Source organism: Haliaeetus albicilla, chromosome Z, assembly GCF_947461875.1.
Source record: "Haliaeetus albicilla chromosome Z, bHalAlb1.1, whole genome shotgun sequence".
In the NCBI taxonomy this organism is placed as follows: Eukaryota; Metazoa; Chordata; class Aves; order Accipitriformes; family Accipitridae; genus Haliaeetus; species Haliaeetus albicilla.
Genome location: NC_091516.1, coordinates 26628678 through 26651077, shown reverse-complemented (window position 1 = coordinate 26651077; position 22400 = coordinate 26628678). Strand labels below are relative to the sequence as shown.

At 39.2% G+C, this 22400-nt stretch overlaps 1 protein-coding gene across 2 annotated transcripts in view; it reads left to right on the top strand.

Annotated features, from left to right (window-relative positions):
- Positions 1-22400, top strand: part of RORB (RAR related orphan receptor B) — a 149676-nt gene that overhangs the window by 97650 nt on the left and 29626 nt on the right. For both annotated transcript variants that reach the window (XM_069775667.1, XM_069775666.1), the window contains exons 2-4: positions 5768-5853; positions 10847-10988; positions 14048-14449. In XM_069775667.1, coding sequence (XP_069631768.1) covers positions 5768-5853; positions 10847-10988; positions 14048-14449 — 630 coding nt within the window. The remainder of the gene's footprint in view (positions 1-5767; positions 5854-10846; positions 10989-14047; positions 14450-22400) is intronic.

The window sequence follows — 22400 nt, the reverse complement described above, 5'->3', positions numbered from 1 at the left end:
CACTACTTAGCAACAACTGAAAACATCAGTGTTATCAACATTCTTCCATACTGAACTCAAAACATAGCACTGTACCAGCTACTAGGAAGACAATTAACTCTATCCCAGCTGAAACCAGGACAACAATTCAGTGCTTTTCCTTTCCCCCCCCCCCCCCCCCACTGGAAAATCCTAAAAGAGGAAGGGGGACAGAAAAGGTGTCACCAAAAAACCTTCCAAGTGACATTGATTATAAACTAAAAAAACTTCAACTAAGAGTTTGAGACCATGAAAGAAATCAGACCTGACTATTGCATGGATTTATGGAAAAACTGTATTTTCAGCAGTAATCTGTCACTCTTCTATTTCAAGCAATGATCTATCACTTTTCTCAATATCCAAATTCCAGGAGTACCACTTACCTTGAAATTCATGACAAGTTTTTACAGATCATGTGCAGATCAAATTTACTGTGTATGCCCAGTCAGACATATAGATACAAAAAAACTTCTGCTTCTGAGGAATTTATATGTTTCTGTACATGAGCTGCAGGACTGGCACATTTGGGAATCATCACCCTCTCTGCACATGCAGAGAGGGCCCTGAGCAGAGTGGACCTGACAGTCTGTGTAGCTCTAACAAAGTCCAGGGTCCAGACTCACAGTCAGAGTTGTGTATATCACTGTGCGAAAATGCTAAGATTTTATGAAGACGTTATTTTCCTGGGTGAATTCCATTATATCTGCTTACTCTAATGGCTCATTTGGGGTATGGCTGACAGCAAACGTATCTGCAGACACATAAATTAACATTAGCTAGCATTAATTAGCTTGCTGAGATATTGCTAACTATGTAGTTCTCACTGCATGACGTATGACAGAGGCTGAAAACATAGCTAGTATCCTCAGCTGTATATTTTCAGATTATTAAATACAAATGCAAAGCACCTGAAGTCTTGCTGTGAAGCCACAGAATATCTAACTCAATGGCAAAGGGGATACCAAAATCTAGCTGGCAGCCTAACTTATAGTGGAAACTTCTATTGATGGTAAAGTGCAAGGAAAAAAGCCTGTCTTACTCAGAGGTCAGGATAAAAAAAGCAGAGTTGGCAACTAGATAAAAATGCTGAATATAATTAATTTGAAATCACTTAGGGATACAAACATGAAAGTGAACTGGGCCAATCTACCAGCATTTTTCAAAGAACTCCAGCTTAAGGATGATGGGAATTTTTGGAAGGTGAAGGAGCTGCTTTTTTTGCTATCGGTTCTCTGATTAGCCTTGATGTTTCCAAGTGCAATCCCTCCTGGATCAACAAATTAGAGAGAGGACTTCTTCAAAGTTCATGCCCAGCATACTTTAGCACCCTCTTTTGATCAAGAACTAAATATTGAAAGCTTGAGTCTTTTTTCCCCTTGGAACCAAAGCTACAAGTCTGGGAGATTATAGTCCTGTCTCTCCTGAAGGAAGTTCCTCAGTTGTTAAACTGAGATTATATAAAATGTGAACTTTGCTTTTTTCTTGTTACACGACATATGCATGTGAGTGGCAGTCCTCACAAATACACAATGGACACATTAGCTGCCTTGTTGACTCTTATCTTTGTTTCAAGAGGAATTCAACAAATTAGCTGCATATCTCCTTCCAGGTTTATTCCTAATTTCATGAATATAACAATTCTTGAAACCTGATTATTGCCCTACTTTTAGGATAATGAATTTTTTGCCCATGAGTAAATTTTTTGCTGGTAAAAAAAAAAGAGAAAAAAAAGCAGATGGGTGTACTTGTTTATTTCTCTTGGGGCAGCATTTGAGAAAACCAGCTAAGGCTTGGTTTGAAGACTGTTTTAAGTGCATATTTGTTTTTATCCAAGTGTTCATTTCAAATGTGTAAGATAATTTTGTATTTGCTTCCTTAATAGAATTTCACCCTTCTTCCTGTTGTCCTGAGAGAATGAATTAGGTTCCAGGTGGTAAACCCAGCATCTGTAGGTTATTATTACTAGTCATGTAGAATTAATTAATTTCCATTGCGGCATTCTAATTTGTAGGGTGCCATATAAAACCAGAGGCAGTTCCCAGCCCCAGAGAACTTTAAACTTAAGTATAAAATAAGAGATGAATACCTCAGAGAGACGAGATGACCCTGTGGTACTGATGAGAGAAGCTACAGTTGCTGATAAGTATCAATCACAATGCAATATGTATCCAAACATTATAAATGTTTCGTTAGACATCAGGGTGATGGTGGTTTTGCAGGCTTTTATCGAGTGATACGTCTCAAGACAGGATGAAAACTGAATGCGCTTGTTGAAAAATGGGACAAATGGACAGCTGACACCTGTGTTATTGCCTGAAAAGAGACAGGAGCCATTATTCTCATTCACATTATTAAAGTTGATGGGTAAGAAGGCAAGTAGAAGGACTTTAAAAGTGGAGATAAGTATTTTTGCTCTTAGTCCTTCCTCATGTTTACTACACTGGGAGAAAATAAGCTCTATTTCTGTGCTGCTGAAAGTTATCATTGCGGCAACTCCACTATTATTAGTTCATTCCATTTTTGCCTCAAAATTTAGGAAGTGGTACTGAATCAATGCCTTTTACACTTGTAAGGAATTCAGAAGCGAGCTGCTTATTTTATAATAGCTATAAAGAGATGTAGGATATACAGGTCCCTGAACTGTTTGTTGGTCTAAGAGGAGAAGGGAAGAAGAAAAACAACATAAAATTATAGGCAGCTGAGCAAAGATACAATGTGAAAAAGGTGTAGTAGCCTCTGACAATCATTAAATCTGCAAAAGAAACCTGGTACACTGGGTGTTAATTACAGTAATTCAAGAGGTTTCTGGGAATACAGTGGCTTCTTTTTCATCTGGCCTGTACAATTAATGGCTCAAGTTTTCTGTTACGAATCCTTAAATTGTTTTGCTGTCTTATGAACAAAAAGAAATGCCTAGGAGACAGTGGCAGAGTCTACTTTTCCAAACTTCTTCAAATGCCTTATGTGTCCTAAAGAGGCTGCCTTTTCTGTGAGTGCTCTAAGGAGCCATGGTAGCAATTTCCTACACATCTTGTATTTACTAATTTATAGAATGGTTAGTTTTGAATAAGTGTTTAAATTAACTGCTGAGTCACAAGTCTAAAGTATTTATTTCATATTAATTGAAACCCGGAGCCTTAACATTTACTAACCTGGTCCACAAATACCATTAATGTAGTACTTATAATTGCAAGTCATGCATGGAATTTTTGATTGCTCACAGTAACGAGTACAGTGCTAAATGCAATGAGTGTCACAGGATCAATTCTTCTGTCTCTGTTCCTATCACAGTTACAAACTGTATATGCAAGTCACATTAAAAGTACCTTCATATTGTTTTGGGGTTTTCTTTCTTCCTTTGTCTTGTCTTTTCCTGAAGATGTCCTCAGAGTCCCACTGTAGTTCCTGCCTCTGACATTGACATATGTCTTTGAGGCTTGTCAACATAAAGCAGCATGTGGCCCCAGACCTGAGCCTTGTTCCCTCCATGTGACCCAAGCAAAGACCTGTGAGCAATTAGTCAAACTATCCTCTCAAACAGCAGTACCTGGAGGTGCATGTTTAAATGTTTTAATTATCTCAATGAGGATAAGGCATAGGAATTTTTGGGTAGGATCAACCTACCCAAAATTGTCAAGAACTGCAGATGCTTTTCTGTAAGGAATTGCTGCCTCTTTTATGCATCTATCATGCCAGGATGGCTAATGTGTATTAGTTTCTTAAGAAGGGAAAGAAACTAGCACCACCTAGTTCATGAAAACAAAATGGGTTACAGAAGCTAACACAAAAATTGTGGATGACATAGAAAATTTTATTTCTAGATATGAACTTTCTTAAGTACAGAGACAGGCAAGATTTTGGTTCTGGGTCATCTCCATCCAGCATATATTAACAAGTTGCTGTTTCCTACAATAGGATTAATTCTACCCATCCTGGATTGGTAGTAGTTTAAAGACTGGTTTGCTTGTCTAAGCCTTGCCTAAAAATGTGCTTGATCAGAGACAGCATCTCAGGAAACTGAGCTTACAGTGGAAAACTAATGTCTCTTTAGCCATCCATGAACGTCCTTCTTCCCTGGTTCCTTTGGGATACAGTGTCCCAAGGGAATAGTTACTTGACTTTCCAGAGAAGAGGACCTGCTAGCATTCACCTTGTGGAGTTTACCTTGGTATGCCTCTACCCTGACTAGAGGGCTAGGGGAGTAGGACATGCAGTGCAGCTTCCAGTGGCAAATGTGGTGGCTCTGCAGGACATGGTTCTGAGTTTTGGTTGTTTAACCACGTGGTAATAGGAAGGTAACTCTTAGGAAACTCTTGGTTTCTCCTAAGAGTGGTGAATGATAACCATATGTAGAAACAGGGCAAAATCCAGACTATACCATTACTTTGTCACAGCATCCACTGTACAAGCATGCTTAGTGCTTAGCATACAATGTGCAGTCATTTTTAAGTACAGGTTTTTTCCAGCATTTATAACCTTTTTGACTGTCCACAGGTTTGAAATGGGATGCTCTCCTTAGGATGAGCATCTGGACAATAATCTTGTTTCCCTGTCTCCCAGTCCTTCAGAGTTGAATGTCTCCAGTTAAAGTACTAACACTTAGCAATCCTTATGCTCAGGGTAGCCCTACTACACAATCTCTCAGCTTTGCTACCCAAGGATTTGATGAGTGACTTGTGTTGTAGAGAACTGCTGCTATTGTTGCCCTGGGCATGGAGGAAGGACATCTACCAGGAGTACTGATCCTTAACAAGTATGATGCTACTTCCAAGTGGCAGGAGAATTGCAGGGAGGCATGCATCCCACATAGGAAAACAAACGAAAGGGAAAGAAAATAGGTTTTCCATTTCTTCTCAATGCATCTGACTAGAATAAAGACACAGTCCTTCCATACATTTCAGAGTATGAGCTCCTACAGCATCATCAAAGGAAACACACACAGGATTCAAAGCAGTTGAGGGAAGCAAAGAGCTGTGTTAGCAGAAAAAAACCATGGAAGGTAGTGAAATATGTTTTCCTTCTCTGAATTAAATGACCATTATGTTTGTAAAAGGATCTGAAACATATCCATATTCGAACATCCACATTCAAAACTATTTTCAGATAGTACCTGCCTCTCCCAGCACACAGCCACTGGCTACTTAAACTCAGTCTGTGGGCCTTGCCTGCTCATGACCTGGTGCTGAAAAAAACAGCTTGAAGAGAAGAAGTTAAGCAATCATTTGCAAGCCCATCTCTGCTAGTGGGGTTGGTATCTTTGTGTTTTAAAGTCATAATCTGAAGGATGTGAAAAATTCATCATCTCTACTGCTTTGAAAAATGCATTACAATATACCATGTAATTCTACCTTGGCAAAATGAAAAGTCATGAATATTTGAAATGTGTAAGCAGGAACAATCTAGATAATTATTTAGGACCTCTAATGACTGTCATTACCAATAAAGATGATGAAATTAACAAGTAAAAACAAAAAAGAAGAATATGAGGAAAAACCTTCTAATTGTGAGATATCTTAAATTGTTGAAGAGTTTTGTGGGGTATGGTAGAAACTACATAACGTGAAGCAATTAAAATTTGCTAAATCAAAGCATTCAGGAACACACAGTATAATACAAAGCAGTTTTATATTGTCAGGGGGCTGAACAGGTTATCTGCTGTCTAGATCTAGTTTTTAAGATCTTCTTTTGAGAAAGAAAGAAATTAAATAGAATTACATACTCAAAATATTTGTCTTGTTTTCTTTTTCAGCACAAATTGAAGTGATACCATGCAAAATTTGTGGTGATAAGTCCTCTGGAATACACTATGGAGTCATCACATGTGAAGGCTGCAAGGTATGAGATTTTAATACAGCATAGTCATCAGCATCTGCATTAGCCTCAGGCATCTGTGTACAATAATACACTCTTAGAGGCTTTCAAGCAAGTGGTGCCAAAGGCTGTAAGCCCTGCTGCTGATATAGATGGGTTTCATGCCTAATTTTACGAGTTGCTTTCCTTTTCATCAAATAGTCTTTAGAGTTATCTCCTCATTTGAAACATGAATTAATCACATCTGATGAAGTGTAAGTGCTGATACAGAGGCTGGCAACTGTAAGTCACACCTGTTCTACCTTAAATCAGCTTGAGAGATGGATTTCTTATCTTGTTTCCTATACAATCTGTGTAACATTAAAAGTTGGCATGGTATCTCAGTTCAACATCTCAAAAGCTTACAGGTGTCAGTTTGGTCCTATTTTATCCCCTTTGTGTTCTCTGCAGGCCAAATTGTAGTCTCCAAAAGAAAAAATGCCTTACATTATGAGTAGTGTAAAAGAATCCTTTGTCTTCTTCCTTATAGGCTCCAGCACAGGGCAATTGCTGGGAATTGGAGGTTTAAAAAAAAAAGGGGGGGGAGCAAAACCCCCTTCCATGCTGCTTAGTTATATTAACATATTATCCCAAGCATTAGTTCAAATAACACAAATCAGACCCCAAGCCAAGAGAAGAAAGGCATCAGTTTTCAACCCTAAAAAAACTCTGTGATTTTATTATCTAAGGAATTATATCATTACTCGTGGAAAACCAGAATTTCGTACTACATGTTGGTATTTCAGGTTTGAATGTAAATGTGAAATTGAAAAGATGGAGAAGCAGCTCCTCTGATTTCTTCTGTGTGGAAACAAACTGGTGCATTTGAAAGTGGGCGCATATTTGTAAAGTGAAATGGCAAGTCTGTATTTACTTAATGCTTTACAAAATTGTAGAACATCTGAAAAATCTGACAATTTGGGGGCACCCATTCCCAAAAGAAAGTTTTTGATGCCAACACATTGAGAAGCAATATATTTGCAAAGATCAGATTTCTTTCAGAAGTATTAACAATTGTAATTGGAACAACCCGCAGTGTGTCATTGTCTTATTGTGGCACTGGACTAGAAATAAGCATCTTCTTACGATGATCACATGAAACAGGATTAGACTAATTGATTTGATGCTTCAAAATTGGTGCAAAAGCTACAGGAGAAAAATGCTTTAAGCAGAAAAGCAGTATCTTGTCTCAGTATTCAGTGCCCACAGAGCAGTTAGGGGTATAGTGTCCTGTAGATGTGATTAGGGTTAATGCTGGCCCTTGTGTGTGCCTCAAGAGGAGATGATACCCCTCAGCTCTATGTGTAGACTGCTTATTGAGATAAAGAGCTTCTCTTCCACTTACAACAGTTTTAACCCTATTGTTTCTGTGCCAGTTTTGCAGTATCAGATCAATTAGTCTAATCTTGTTTCGTGAGCCTGTTGTGGAAAAAGATGTCAGTTTTCACATTGGGTCCTATGGGAGGCATCTCAGTCTGTCAGAGCTCTCTTTTAACGTAAGTGCTGTCTCGGGCAGTGCAACTCTGCTCTCCATTGCCCAGCAATTAAATAACTATTTGCTCAGCCTGAATACTAATAACTGGCCATTTCTGGCTCTTTTTTTCTGCATGCATTAGAAATCTGAATTAATTAAGAGGGAGACCATGTGTGGAAGAAAGAGGCAAGAACCACTCCACAAACATGCATACACATTGTGCCAGCATTTCAGGACACGGCATCCAAGGATTGTACTGCCAGTGGCAGGGCTACAAACTTCAAGGGACAGGAAATCCTTTAACTCTGCGTCCCTACATTAGCTATGCCACTGCAAATGCATATTATAAGTGCTTAAGGGGCATCATAAATATTACTGCTGTTTAGCGTGCATGCCTGCATGTGCTGAATAACCTGCTGAACCCATTGAAGAAAATGGTGGCTCTGTCACTATCGTCATGGAAATGGTGAAACCTGAAGACAGGTTTCCACCCTATCTGTCTCTGTGGCTCCTTCTTTTGCTGAGAAGCCTTTTATCATCTCTCCTGCCTACCCCCGAACAAAGTATTTGCTACCACTCTTTTGCTATGCTTTAGGCAGTAGTTCACATGACTGTTTCCCTTCTCAGACTGACTGTAGGTGATGGATGAAGTGACTTGTTCAAGATGTAGAAAGACTTGTTGTCAGTGTTGGGAATATTGGGAAACCTGTCTTTAAGTCCATAGCTCCTTAGTAATGAACTGCATCTTCCTTCCCCCAAGTGGAATTATTCTCAGTAAATATAGCCAATACTATGTAAAGATCCCCAAAAAATGAAATTAAAAGATTGTCTGTACTTTGTAAGACAACATTTAGATCTTATGCAGGGGAAAGAGAGTACAAAAGTCTCCTTGGAAAAATAAATTACCTGCTGTAGATTAATTTTATTTAGTGACCCTTGATTTTTTCCTGAGAGGGGCAAAGAAGGAGCAAACAAATTCTCCTGAGATAAGATCAACCTTAATGGGAAAAAACAGCACTACAGGATAAGTCATAGTCAATGCTAGATGGTTGTGTGGGTTTTTTTAACTTAATTCATTTGTTCTCTCAAATCCATATCCACATAGGAGCTGCTAAAATCTAAACCTTTAAACCAGAAAATCCTCTTCAAGTCAAAACCAAAATTGTCTGTAAAGTTCAGCAATTAGTGTAGAAATGTCTGCAGTTAGCATCCATTTAGCCTTAAATTAAACTAATCTCCATAGTTTTAGGGAAGTTTTGGTCAGCCAGAATTAGATAAGTCCCCACCAGATTTTTTCTAAGAGTTCCCTTAAAGGACATCCATGTTTTCAAAAGTGCAAATCATGAAACTTTAAATTAAGTTAAATTAAGTTTAAATTAAGACTAAATTGTCTTTAGATATATTACAGTCACTGGTAAAACTACCACAGGCAGGATGAAGTGAGCCTCTTTAAGCTTGACCTCAGGAACTAGCACTGCTGGTGTCCTTGGTGTGACAGCATGCCTGTCACCTGTTGTTACTGATACCCCACACCATCCTCATTGGGTTCATGAGGACTTGAGAGAGAATTCAGGTACTTCCTGTAGCAAGCAAATTGAGCCCTGTGATGCTGTCACCTTGTTAATTCCCCACTCTCATTCCCCCAAAACGCACGGCTGATGCAATTTCCATTGCTCAGTATTACCATCTGTCAGCCTGTGCAGAGATAACAGTGGTTTTGACTGATAAATGGAGTCGCCTCTTGCATTTTGGCTCCATTCAGAGCTGTTTGCAAACCAGTCCAGAAAGGCACAACCACTTTGGCATCACTTCTGGTGACTACTGTAACTGCAGTAATGATGCTTTCTGCCCTTTTTCTCTTTATGGCCTCCTGCAGTGGCTAGGCTATCCTCCAGCTCTCCGACCACACAACCCCACTGTCATGGTTTAACCCCAGCCAGCAGCCAAGCACCACACAGCCACTCACTCACTTCCCCCCCACCCAGTGGGATGGAGAGGAGAATTGGAAAAAAAAGTAAAACTCGTGGGTTGAGATAAGAACAGTTTAATAGGGCAGAAAGGAAGAAAAAAAAATATGAAAATAGTAATAATAGTAATAAAAGAATTGGAATATACAAAACAAGTGATGCACAATGCAATTGCTCACCACCCACCAACTGACGCCGATTTAGTTCCCAAGCAGCAATCTGCCCCCCCTGGCGAGCTCCCCCCAGTTTATATACTGGACATGAGGTCACATAGTATGTAATACCCCTTTGGCCAGTTTGAGTCAGCTGTCCTGGCTGTGCCCCCTCCCAACTTCTTGTGGCCCTCCAGCCATCCTGCTGGCTGGGCATGAGAAGCTGAAAAATCCATGACTTAGTATGAACGCTACTTAGAAACAACTAAAAACATCGGTGTGTTATCAACATTATTCTTACACTAAATCCAAAACATAATGCTATACCAGCTCCTAGAAAAAAAATTAACTCTATCCCAGCTGCCTACACCTAAAGATGCCAAAGTGGTCAAGGAACTTCTTTTGTTCGTCTCTTTCTGGAATTGCTGTTCCTCTTGTCCTTTATTTTACAGTAAAGAAAAGAATATTATAAAATGCCTTCTTCCTCTCTCTTTCACTCTATAATCCTCACCCCCTGGTTTCATTCCTCTTGTCACGTCTGCCATTTCATGTGACCTTTGCCATAATGGTACCTCTCGTTGTCATTCATAGAAGCCAGGAGCTCGTAAGGCATTAGGTATGGGTTAATACTCTCCTTCTAGCCGTCTGATCTTTAGCAAAATAGCCCACAGCTGGCCAGAAAAACCTCTAGGAGATAGAATAACTACAAATTTTTACATAGATAAAATGGATAATCTTATATTCCATTGAAATGGAAAATGTCATTACTTTCTCATGGTAGTGTCTAAAGGTGTTGCTTTCTTCTTTGTGTGTTGGCTTTACTTGATACAGTCATTAAATCCTAGTGCTTTTGTGATGCTTGAATTTGAATTACTTTTCACTCCTGAAGTGTATAGTCCCTCCAGATCAGATCAACATTTGCCAGCTTAAATTGAACAGCAGATTTCAGCTTCTAACGCTATGCATAGCCAGTGCTGGTTATTACCAATCTTTTCATTAAAGGAAGAAAACAGTCAGAACAAGTACTTTTAAGTCATCTGTTAACAAATGCTGACAAGCTTTTCCTCTATTAGGAGCAAGCATTCGATGATACATAGTCATTATTGCACAATAAGAATGCATTCTGTAACATTATTGTTTGTGTTTTAACAAAGTAGAATTACATTCTCTGCAGAATAAAGCACAGTTCTCCTTGTTATAAGTAGATGTTCTTTAATTTCACTATAAAAGGCCAACACATCTGCAAAGCCACAGCATAAGTAGCATTGCACTAAATAAGAGTATATTGGAGTCATGTACATGGTTCTCTGTGTGTGTGCATGTGTGTGTGTGCACACATATATGCACATGGTAATACTCTGTCTCTCTTGCTTTCTTGCCCCTAGGGATTCTTTCGGAGGAGTCAGCAGAACAATGCCTCCTACTCCTGCCCAAGGCAGAGAAACTGTTTAATTGACAGAACCAACAGAAATCGTTGCCAACACTGCCGACTGCAGAAATGTCTTGCCCTGGGAATGTCTCGAGATGGTAAGGAGTCAAGATTCCTGCTTCACGCCTAAACCCTTTGAAACTCTTCTTCACTGCTGACTTAAACTCCCTGTAGATTTCTGGAAAAAGAGAGAGAAGAAGCTCTTTGCTTTGTAATGCACACACTGTGAGACACGAATCTTTGTCATTCAGTTAACAAAGGAAGCTATTTTCATGGGGAGGGTGGGGAAATTGTGAAATGGAGAGCAGTATTAGTTTGGAACAGAAAGAATCAGAAGTGAGATGTGTTGTTCTGACCAAAAGCACAAAAAGGTCACCTCTGAAGAGGTGGATTTATATTCCAGTTTAGATAGCCTCTTATATTAGGCATTAATATTTATCTTAAATATTGATGTGTGAAAGCATCCCTTTCCTTGAGATCTCTAAAGGTCTGTGACAGTAAATAGGCAGTTAAGAAGAAATTTACACCTTGATAGCATTAGGGGTTTCTCTTTGTTTCATTCAGAGCACTTGACCAAATATTGTGCATTGCTAAAAAAACCATTTTTTTTTTTACCTGTACATTGCCCCCTGTCCCCATCTGGGTCTATAGAAGAAACATTTCATAGTTTAGCACTGAAAATGGACACTACGACAGAGGAAAGCTCCACAATGTATCCAATAGCAGGATCCTTTGGTCCTTGCAGAGCTCTAGTCCACCTTCCAAGCTGTGGTGTGACAAGCCATGATCTGCAGACTGAGGATGTGCACCACACCAGAGCTGCGGGCAGTGGGAGGTTTGGGCAAGGCTGCCCACAGCCAACCTGCCCCAGGCACCACTGCTTTCTTCAGTTTCCTGGGGGTTTCCAGCTCACAGACACGTTTTAAACAGTCAGGAAGTATAAGAAAATGTTTTATTTTTGAAGGCAGGTTATATTAATTTCAATTGCCTGGCAGCATTTTCTGTCTTAGAAAGTTTACACAAAATGTGTCATTTGAAATTAACAGTCATTGATGGAGATGTTATTGAAAGACCTATCTCTTTATATGGTCCACAGCTTATAAACTTGTTTTAAGTTTGGACTGTAATAGGTCTTTTCCTACCTCAGCATGTCTCATGTCTCACTGAAACAATTTGCTCACCAGTCTCACCAGTCTGGAAGGGGCCTTTCAGTCTAGCCTTTAATCCCTGAACTCTTTTTGGTCCAAGGATGCAGCTTACTTGATGCCTTAGCTCCCGATTCTTCCCGGAGGAGATTAAAGTAGTAACATTTCAGTAATTTAACAGCACATGCTTTCCTCCTAAGAGTAATATCTTCCCATGATTTGAGGTATCACAGGGGCATTTTAATGAGACTGACAGCACTGTCTTCCCAACCTATAATTCAGGGACCACTGCATACAGACAAAGGGAGCAATTCTTCTGACAGTATTGCTTTCTTCTCTCATTGTTTATGTAAGGGTGTTTATACCTAATAATATTAAGAGCTCTTGCAAGTCTAAAATACGCTGTATATATTTTTTTAACAGAGAAATTGAATGTGATTTTTACCTCTCAGCCATGTAACAGATTCATTTTTATCACGCAGAGGCAGGATGCTAATTGACAGCAGCTGGAGAATCCAATTAATGAATATATAATGAGAATAAACAGTGGGTGTTTGTTTTTATTACTGAGGCCCTAAATTTGAAGAAAATACACAGTTGCATTTTTCAAAATACAGTCACTGTATATTGTCTGTAAGGGAGTGCAGTGCACCATGGACTGTGTTCTTGTGAGGTAGCTTGCAGGCTGTGTGAAGGGCTGCAAGTAATCTGACGATGGCAACAAGAAAAAAAAAAATCTTAGCGTAAAAAAGTGCAAATAAATTGAAGAGGCTGCCATCTCCTTGGTGTTGTGGCACTGCCTTTTCATATTACACTATTCCTTTTCTATTCTTTGTCCCGACTGAAGATTTTCACATTCATCCACATGTGTAGGCTCAGACTCTTCTCGAGGGTTATAGCTGAACTATAGGGTAGCAAAAATGAGAGCCAAGCCCATCCTGTGCTAATAAATGTGATGATTCTGAATTGATTCCAATTACAGATGGACAGGAAATACTCAGCATTGGAAAATACACCTTATAATATGTAGAAATTAGTATTTCCAGAGCAACATCATCTTATCTGTGCTCTGATAAATTATGCTGAATGTATCCTTCATCAGTTTTGGAGCACAATTAACAACTATGTCTGCTCTGAGATCCCAGGATCTAGCCCAGTAGAAAGCCAGAAATTATAGAAAGATGGGGCAGGGGGGATGGGGGAAGATAATCAGCCATGACCCACTGTATATGCAGTCTGTGGATTTAGAACTCCTCCTAGTTCCACAGCAATCAAGCCTATCATTTTTGAAAATTTCAATCTCAGTGTAATGAACCCTGTTCCTGGGGAGAGTGGTTTGCACTCTGGTGTTTTCCTCCCTTTCTCATCAGAAGGAATGCATGGATTTGTGCATGGAGATTATGTAAATTGATTGTGTAAATCCCTGAGTCTTCCCTCTGTGGAAAAGATGACATTCATTTGTGCTATTTACCTTCAAATCTGTTATTTTCCTCTAGGTTCTAACTCTAACCGGTAAGATTTTTTTTTAAAAAGTGTGAAGATAACACCCCATTGAAAGGATGAGATAATAAGGCTTTAGGGCTTGTTTTAATCCAGAGTACTAATCCTGTTAGTGCACTGTTTAAAGGTTTGTGGAAAGTTGGTAAATCACATGGGATATGAATCTACAGACTGTACATTTCATACAGCTCTGGGTTGTTGTTCAGTGAACACAGAGATATAAAAGGATGCATGGGCTTTTTAATATTCACAGTGGGAAGTGAGCTGCTTGACTGAGGCCCTCCTGTCAAATAGGAGTCATTGTCGTCACCTTGTAAATCCAAGCACACAATACTTTTTCCTTTGTGAGATGCATATGGTGTAAAGCTTTGCATCCTCTCTAATTTCCACAGAAAAAGACAAGTTTCCACAGATAAAGTAATGCTGAAAGTAAATGTCAAGAGTGGTGGGGTTGAGGATAATCAAGAAAAAATGAAAGACAACAACGGTTTGCATTGTGCTTTGCTTTTCAGCTGTGAAGTTTGGAAGAATGTCCAAAAAGCAGAGGGATAGCTTGTATGCTGAAGTGCAGAAGCACCAGCAGCGACTGCAGGAACAAAGGCAGCAGCAGAGCGGTGAGGCAGAAGCCCTCGCCAGGGTTTACAGCAACAGCATCAGCAATGGCTTGAGCAACCTGAATAACGAAACTGGCAGCACCTACTCAAATGGGCACATCATTGACCTGCCGAAGTCTGAGGGTTACTATAACGTGGATTCTGCCCAGCCTTCCCCAGACCAGTCTGGGTTAGACATGACTGGAATCAAACAGATAAAGCAGGAACCTATCTATGACCTCACCTCTGTACCAAACTTGTTTACCTATAGCTCTTTCAACAATGGGCAATTAGCTCCGGGGATATCCATGACTGAAATAGGTAAGGAAAATTCTTATTGCTCTAGTGTAATGTGTATATATAAGCTAGATTGCAATATTGTCTGTATTAAAATATTATATAGGCATTCCATACACAGGTACACAATAATCACATGTTCACACATGTATATGTGCACACATACAGGGAGCAAAGGAAAGAAAGACAGTCTGGCAGTATTGACACAATATCAAGGCAGTTCTGTTTTTACGAAAATCTGAAAATTATGCAGTTTCCTAAACTCAGCAGTTCATGTTCTGTTTATGAAATAGGAGCATCAAAGTAGGTAATAAATCAATCAGAACCAAGTGATAATTAGTAGTGGGGAGCTTGTTTCAAATGAGCTCATTACTAGCAGGGTTAAATGATCTCTTCAGCCAGCCATCCATATTCTTGTCAACACCCAGAATCCCCATGGCAGCTAATTCTAGGGTATTTATTATCAAAAAGCACCAGCTCGCTACTGCTGGTGCATGGATGTACATGCAGAGCAGGTTCACTGAATTTGTGAGGTGCACAAATTCTGAATGTAGTTGAATGGATACCCTTGCTCTGCTGCTTGAATGCCTTGGAGAACCTGTCCCTTGATTTCTTCTTTGAAAAGTAGCAAAGAGACCTCTCTGTGAGATGAGATGGTTTGAAAGGCAACAGCTAACAGTGTTCCTTCTCTAAGGAGGATTTCTGTTCATCTACTGCCTCTAGTCATACCTCTCCAATGCAACTGGAAGTACTACTTCTATTATAAAGAAATAACATGAAAGAAGATTGGCATCCTAATTAGGTACTTCCCACCTCAACAAGTAAAGTATGCTGAGTCAGTCGTGGTTCAGAATATAATCAAAGGGTAACACTTCATTAATGGAATTTAATTAAAAAGAAAGAAGAAGGAGGAAAAAAGAAAAAGGATGTATTCAAGAGCACCCATAACAAATTAATTAATGTCACATCATAAAACCTGTCTATAGTTCTGGCGTGGCCTTGCTGCCTCATGGAGGTACACTGAGATGTGCAAATTTATGTGTGTACTCAGACCTACTGAGGGGCCTGGAGATGTGGCATGCGCTTGATATATATTGCAGAAAGGGTGTATGTAGTAGTTACTGTCTGATAAAAAAAATGAAAGTACAGCTAGAATCTGTAGCATGTTTTCTACCCATGGATGCTCATGTGCAGGAAGCTGTGTAACAAATTGTGTGCTTAACTGTGAATTGTGGAGGAGAAAGTTATGCTTTTCTGCCACTCTGTTTAGCGGGACATGTTTTGTTATCACATTTGCCCTAGGCTGCTGTACAGTGAAGTCTTACACCCAGAGCATAGCAGTACAGAGGATTAGTGAGGTACATCTGCTCCAGCTGCCTTCTTGGCTCTTGTGGCCATATGAGTATTACTCACATGTGGCTTGTGCAAACCTCAGTCCTGCAACAGTGGTTCGCAGTACTCCAGCTGAGAGACAATTTAAACAGTCATAAGAGCTGTTTCACTGCAGCACCCTGTACCAAAGGAAATGTTCCTGGAGAGACTGACCTCCCAGAGGAGGTACCAGAAATATGACAATTCTGACAGTCCATGAATTAGGGTTTGCGCTCAGTTACAGAGGTGAGCACAGAAAGTGGGGAAGACCCCAGAGCACAGGGACCGGGACATAGCAAAGGGCCTGTCTCTGAGCTGACAGCAAAATTCAGGTGCTGGGATTTACCTCTCTTCCTTTTGAAATTGGAACTGGGTCTCCTAAATTGCTAGGATTTTACTCAAGCACTGCTGTATGTCATTTGTGGCATGTACAGCAGAGAGGTAAGGGTGTTAGTGAGAGATAATGTAGTACAACGGATCAGCTGACACAACTGAAAAAATGGAAGAGATGTACTATAAAGTATTGGGATTAGTGCACAGGCAAATTATATTTTCAGTGTTTGAAAACAAACAGAAAATGCCTCTTAATGCTGCAGTGGATTGTTGGACCATCTGTAAAGCTGCAGTCTTGCAGTCAAAGCAGGAAAACTCTTAAGTACTGGGATGCATTGATTTCATATTAGAGTGTGCTTAAATTTCACTGCAGCAATGTATCTTACTCACTCCAGTGAGATTTAGGAAAAAGCTCAACTCATGTTAAATAGAAGTTACTGCCTTAACTGTTAATGAAATCATAGAGAATATATAGGAGGTGGAAAAGCTATACTGCATTGATCCTCATGCCTGATAGAAATTTCTTTATACTACCTTGTCTAGTGATACACTGAACTGTTGCTTTATGTATCCCAGACGATGTTAGTTCTTTTCCCCACTGAAGACTTTCTACCACATTCAAATTTCCAGTCTTAGTTTTCTTCTGGTCTTTATATTCTTCAAATACATGTATTTTTTTAAGCACAACCTCACTTGCCATTTGTCTGGTCTTGATTGGAACGCTATTAATTTTTTCCTCATAAATGAATGCGTGAGGCTCCTTCCATCCTTGAGCACCTAAAAGTTGCTGTAAGCTCTCAAAGGGACAGACTTCTTCACAGACAGCCCAGAATCAAAGTAGTCTTTGCAGCTTCCGCATCACATGCCAGCTAATATCTAGTTCACTTATTCCTTCAGTGTTACTGCTTTGCTTGTTTCTCACTCACTTCTCTCCTGTACAGGGCAGTTTTTATAAGATTCCTCTGACCGCACTTTTCTAAACCTGAATCGCCTTTTCTCTTTCTTATTTTTCTAACCTTTTCAATCCTATTACATTATGTCTCAGTCCTCACTGATGCTTTGTGACTTCTTTCAATTTAGAATTATCTCTTCATTTAATTAGCATGTTGTGAACCTTCTCTTTCAAATTATTAATGAAAATGTTAAATGCTTGTAAAACAAGTTCTAACAATGGTCCCTGCAGCACCTGACTAAACAACTTGCTGCAATTGCATAAATTACTTTAGTATTTACTTTTTGCTTGCTATCCAACAGTAAGGTTCTCTGAAAAATCCAAATAACAAGTCTTACTTTCCCTGTCAGTTTGATTCAGTTATAAAAATATTTTCTAAGACACTCTATGACATAATTTACACATGATTTACATTGTTTTCTTCACATGTTAATTTTCTAATTCCACCAAAAAGGAATCGGAATGGTCAGGCCTACTTTGATCTTTAACAGATCTTTCCTTTAATTTGAATGTGATATTGCTCTTTTTCCTGAACATACCTTCATCTGCAGTAGACTTTGTAGCAGAAATAGATTCAGCTTAACAGTTTTGAAATTTAAAATTTTACACAGCAAATGTTTCAAAACATAGTATTAGAATGGCACAGGAAGCAAAATACAGCTTATCCTGTGTTGCATGCTTACTAGTATCTCTAAATTCTGTACCAGTAAATAGGTGTAGGAGAAAGAGATGCTGACCAATTAAAGTTTTATAGGACTCCTTCACATGTATTTGGTACTAGTATATTCCTCCAAATGAGTTGAGTAGTCCAGGGTACAACTGCATATTTTCTGATCGCTATGAGAAACAGGATAGGTAATGTTTCTTATGGAAGACGGGGCTAAGTATAAGAAAGAGCAATTTCAGATACAGACACAAATTTATCATGTAACTGCCAGAGCTTACAATGGTGACAAGCTGAATAAAACCAGGTAGTTCCCCATTAGGCAGAACTGTGCCCCAGTCAGTATTCCAGTTCCTGTTAGAAAAAGAAACTCAAACCACAAAGAAATCAGTCAAAGCCTGTAAATAAGCATACAGGAGCAGAGCCTCAGCTTGTTATCAGCTGCTTTTCCAGGCCAGCTCCTTTTTCTTTTAAAGGAGGTATTTTTGTACTTAAAGCATCTTATTGGAGACTTTATCTGGATTTGTAGCTAGGTGGGCAGAGCACGAAGTAGATCAGATGCAGCAACCAGATGAGTTGGGCAGGCTCTTTCTCTGCCTATCCTGCTGTTCACGGGTAGCATGACCCAGGTGTGTCCAGCCAGCCAGCAGTGTTGCCAGCACAGGAGACACCCTGAGGGTGCATGCTGCCAGGGACCCCACGGCACGGCCCTATTTCTCCCTGACCACCATGCCATCTGCACATCTGGGAAGGCAGAGATTCCTCATGCTGCAGTGGGAACTCAAACAGTGGGGTGAAATCTGCTCATCGTGTCAAAAGCGAGAATTTGGTCATTTGCAAAACAGCTTTATCCTTGCAGAGAGAGTCACAGAAGTCAGATGGTGCATGGGAAATCCTAAAGAGAGAAGGAAGCTCTGTTTCCTGACCCTGGTAGGTCCACAGAGGGATGGCAATGCTTTCTTCCAAGTGTCATTTTAAATTAGCAGGTATTAAAGGCTTATTTTTAGACTTGGTCAAATTAAAGACCATCTTGTTTAAATATATGTGCATAATATTATCTGTCACTGAGCTAAGCATTGCATCTTCCTCACAAAATATGTGGCTCAGATCTTGGTCTGTAAAAGTTAATGAAAAGGTTTCCCTGCCTTGACTGCAATTGAGATTACCAGCCTATGATTTCTTAAAGATGAGAAAAAATTATTAGTGAATACTGTTGTGGAGAAAACAGACTGATTAAGGGTTCACTCCAGTTCAGATTGAAGAGTGCCCTATAGCTGTATGTGTTTAGGTAGTCAATAAGGCATCACTAGAGCATGCAGGAGGTCACATAGCCTAGCCTCTATAATTACAGAAAAAAAGTGTTATGTATATCTACATGGCTTTTCTTCAGTGCTATTTGAAGGTACCCAATGGCTTGGAGAGCTTACATTTCTACTAAAATTAAAGTCAAATAGTAAGTAAGGTTGATAGGCTTGGGCTTGATCATCCTTTTCCCCAGCCCCTCTGACCCTGCTCTGCTGTGTGTATCTTAAGGTGGGCAACCGCTGACTAGGGCAGCCACATGGTGAGAACTGGAGGAGGCATCACAGGCCCTACTCACCAAACCCACTGTAACGCACAGCTCTTTTGACCCTGACCCATTGACTGGAAAATGACACTAAAGCAAAACCTTCAAAATGTTTTAAAGACTGGCACAGGATGGGTATGTAAAAGAAAAGCCCCGCTGGTTAACTGCAAATGACACCCTGTACATACATAAGCCTCAATTTAGCTGGGTTAATACATTCATCTCAGGACCTACACTGAACAACTTCGTATACTGTAAAGTTATTAAATTTATTTCCATTGCTGCAATATCATACAAGCAGGAGCTTAGCATTTAGGTCATTCACTATCCCATCCTAAGAGGAGATCTTCATGTGGGAACATTCTCAACTCCTCTACTGAGGATATATTTGAAAGCCAGACCCACACCTTTCTCCTTTCAGTAGAAATCTTGCCATTAACTTTGGAAGAATATAGGTTATTCCTCCCTGCCTATACTGTTTAAGGATGTCCACAGCACTCTATGTTGCATATGCAATATATGCATCAGGCTCATGTCTTAAAAAGTACGCTGTGCCTTCCTGTTGAAGGTTGCAGAAGCACTTCTCCAACATAAGCATTTTTTATTATTATTCTCTGTATCTCCAGGATTTGTTCTTTGTGCCAAATCAAGTCTTAACGGACAGCTTGCTGAACATGTATTGGTCAGTTAGATGTTATTTGAAGGGACACTGTAGGGACCATCACACTCGCAATGAACTCTAACTAAAACCCATACCTAAGGTGACATTAACATCTGTGTTGATGTTCCCTTTACAAGGCCACCGCCCACCACACAGTGAAGCAGAAATGATGAGTTTGTGACTGTAGTCCTGTGTAATGTTTCTTCACCTCTTTTTCTAAGCCATAGTTTAATATGCCTCCTACCAAGGTGATAGCCAAATTGTGCAGGACAGGGGCCTACAGCCTTACAGCTGTATTTCAGCAGAGCAATGTTGCCATCTAGTGAGCGATTAAAAATGTGCAGCATGTGCATTTCTGCGCAGATACCCTTAGGGCACTGTATCTTACCGTCATTACCTACTTAAAGGTGACAATCAGAATAAATTAATATTTCAGTTCTGTACTCATTTCAGTTCATGTGACAAAACTTAGAACTTCTGCTATTTTTTTTAACTAATTAATTTTTTTCCCCTTTCCGTACACTCGAGAACAGAGAATGGCAAGATTTAAACTAATTTGACAGCGTTGCTCAGTAAGGAAATGCTTCAACTTCATAAAGAATGGAAAGAAAAGTGGAAGAATAAATTAGAGCATTATGATGCTGAAGCATTCTAGCTGAACTGATGCTGGAATGGTGCTTTTTTGTGATTGTAGATTCTGATTTTTTAAAGCTTATATTTAGAAATAAATTTAATCAATAAAATCAACAAAGAATTTGGTAGAAATGTTGGGAAAAATATAATGTATTTGAAAGTTTGTAAAATATTCTAGTTCTATCTCTTCCTACCTTCAAATTAGTAATCTCTCTTTATTTGTAAATTTAGATCAAAACCAGCCTAATTGCAGATTTACATAAAGGCTTTAGTGAGTGTATCTTGCCCAACCTGGTAGTCTGAATGATCCAAACGTTCATAAATAACTGATTACGTTGTTATCTTCTACTAAGTGCATATTTTAGCACTTACGGATTTAAGAAGACTTAGGGAGGGCAGAGTTCATGTTATAACTCTTCATGTAGATTTAGAAAATAAAGACTATTCTCTAGAATGTACTATATTTAAACACCAGTTTTTTCACCCTGTGATTTTCAAATCACCAAGTATCCACTGCCTCACAGTAACCGCAGTGGACTTTGGATCAGTTGTGTGTTGGTTCTGGCAGTCCTGCTTCACTACGCTTAACACAAATTATCACAGTTCAATAAGCACGACGCAATGTGCCTTTTTACTAACTCTAGTGCAAATTTATACAGTAAAGCAATTAATCAAAAACTATTTGAAAAAGCAGTAGATTAGATAGCCTAAAAGTATACCTCAGACTGGGTTTTCCTGCAAATTATAAAGCTTTTTGGCTATTTCTGAAAGCAATTTGACTTCTCTTTCAGTTAAGCCAATTCATATGTCAAATGCAGGCCAACTAGTAACGTCACAGTAATTTCACGAACGATGACCATTGGCAGTGTTCCTAGCTGGGGTCTGATCACACTACAGACCATGCATTATAAATGCTACAGAAAATGCCATTTGAAATATTGCTCTTTAAATTTATTGTGGGGATATGTGGCAAGTGGGAATATAATCAAGAGTTCTCTTCACAGATGCATATTTTCAAGAAACAAAGATTTTCTACTGACTGTTTTTCTGCAGTACCCAAGACAATGAGGTCCCGTCTTAACAGTGGTTATAACTATTTGAACAATATAAGCAGCTGGATTAAGCAATGAAATTAATGAAATCAGTGACATCTTTTAACTGGCATTGAGGATGGGGAATATTTTGTGACCTTTTGTTCTGTTTTACTTACTTTTCAAATTGTTTTACAAATTAATTAAAAACATGCATTAAATGGTATTAAAAACAATCTTTTCTAAAGCTTACATTTCTAAAGCATGATAATATAGTTCTCTAAAGTTGGTACATTTCTAATCCATTAAAGCAAGTATATAAAATTCCTCCTTTTCTCAAAAGATATGAATATTTTCTTGTATAACCAAACTTGACAAAATATGTTCATTCTCTTGAGAATCCAAAAAGCAGTTAGAAAGCAACCATTTGTAGCAGTCAAAATATGTAAAATAGCATATCATACATCCCATATATTACCATATATCATGACAATCTTCTCAGGAATAGCACTGTGCTGTGAATATTGTCAGATTAGAAATCACACAAAAAGATCAATGTAAAGCTAATGGTATAACAAGTACTGAGGCATGCTGTTGCTGCCGGTCATAGGAATAGCCATTTGACTGATTCCTTATCATATGCTTCAGAGCAGCAATGACAACAGCAGAAGAAATGGTAACTGGCTTTCTGCAAGAAACCGTCAAAGTGAGAAGGCCAGAGCAGGTGCCAGAGCATAGAGAGCCTGGGACATGTGAAAACTGT